Source organism: Staurois parvus, unplaced genomic scaffold (assembly GCF_062004578.1).
Source record: "Staurois parvus isolate SC_StPar_1 unplaced genomic scaffold, SC_StPar_1.0 ptg001062l, whole genome shotgun sequence".
NCBI lineage: Eukaryota > Metazoa > Chordata > Amphibia > Anura > Ranidae > Staurois > Staurois parvus.
This window is the reverse complement of record NW_028318858.1, coordinates 1,307,349-1,308,975: the sequence shown is the minus strand read 5'-3', so window position 1 is coordinate 1,308,975 and position 1,627 is coordinate 1,307,349. Positions and strand designations below refer to the sequence as shown.

At 43.2% G+C, this 1,627-nt stretch overlaps 1 protein-coding gene across 1 annotated transcript; it reads left to right on the top strand.

Annotated features, from left to right (window-relative positions):
• Positions 1–288: 288 nt before the first annotated feature.
• Positions 289–750, top strand: LOC149440655 (paraneoplastic antigen Ma1 homolog). Its single transcript, XM_089658348.1, has one exon. The coding sequence runs from the start codon at positions 289–291 to the stop codon at positions 748–750; it is 462 nt and encodes a 153-aa protein (XP_089514474.1).
• The last annotated feature ends 877 nt before the right edge of the window (positions 751–1,627 follow it).

The following is a 1,627-nucleotide window of genomic DNA, read 5'->3' as shown; positions in this document are numbered from 1 at the left end:
GACTTCTTACTGTGTTATGCAAAGTGGTATCTGTATTTATGTACATTATCTGTGTTAAATTAGCTAGTTCTTTTTCAGGGCTTGTCTGCTTCAATAAAGCCCATAAAAAATATTCTCAGAGTGTCGAAGTGTTCTGGGTATAATCGTAGGTGTCACCAGATGCAGGTGGGAGCTGAACCTATATAGCCAAGTTCCACCCAAGGGTGTGCTACATTTGGGGGCTCGTCCGGGATATTTAGCTCCACCTACCTGATTTAGGTATACCTAGCTCACCCCAAAGACGTGAGGATGGAGTCTGCCAAAGGGTCAAATATACCTCCTAGTGCAAATACTGCTCAGGCTGAATCTGATTATTCACCAGCTACTGTTGGCTCAGAGGTTTTGAATACCCTTGGGAATCTAGTGGAGAAGTGTTTGACATCTATTCCATTGAATAATAGATCTGAATATCGCAAATTGCGATTCTTCTCTGCAAAGCAACTTACACCAGTGGGAGAAGATGATTTTGAGGAATGGATGGAACAGGCCATACAGGCGTTAGATGAATGGGATGTTTCTGAGACACAAAAGAAACAGCGAATCTCTGAAAGTTTAAGGGGAGCAGCTTCAAGAGCAGTGCGAAACCTAAAGCTCAGCCAACCAGACTGTATGGGCCAGGACTACTTCAGTGTTTTACAAGATGTTTTTGGGAAGACTGATAAGATCTCAGATCTTATGTACAAACTTAAACACACCTATCAAGTAAAATGAGAGAAATTGTCTGAGTACATAATGCGCCTGTATGAGATTATACATCAGCTGTTAACAAAGAAAGGTATCAACCCCAACACGTTAGACAAGATCAGAGTTCAGCAGGTTCTACAAGGAGCACAGCCCCTAGACCCTATTATGATCCAGTTGAGGACACGGACAGACAACGAAAACTTAAAATATCCTGAGCTGATCAGAATTCTAAGAGAGGAGGAAGCAAGGTTAGAAGAAAAAAAGGAATACTCTGGACAATATTCAGCTGTTGGGGTTGGGTTAGTAAGTGCGACAAATACTCACTCTGAAATAGCCTCATTGAGGGCTGAGGTGTCCGAGCTGAGGGAAATGATTGCCATGCTGATGTCCTCCAAAGGGGGTGAAGCAGGACAGCCTCAGATCAAGACAAACCCCACTCTAGCTGGAAACAACAAAAACCCTGTAATCTGTTACAATTGTGGTGGTGCAGGCCTCTATAGAAGCAGCTGTGCAAGTCCACCTAAATGGATTAGAGACCAAAGGAGAGTAATTCAGAGAGAGTCTCCTTTTTCAAGACAAACCCCAGACAAGTCGAAAGGACAGTCATTTGTGCGACATGGAATCACTGACTGTGGAACTACTGGTCGACCTAGATCAAGAGGTTTACCCAAGGGATTAGTTGGACCTTCACCTGAAGTATCAGTGAAAATAGAGGGAGTGTATGGCCGAACTGTGTTGGATACTGGTGCACAAATCACTATCCTCTACAGAGATTTTTACCAGAAGTACCTGACACATTTGCCCTTAAACAGATTGGAAGATTTGGAGATCTGGGGCCTGAGCAATAGCAAAGTTCCTTATGATGGATATGTTTCCCTCAAATTAGAGTTCCCTGCTATTGTTG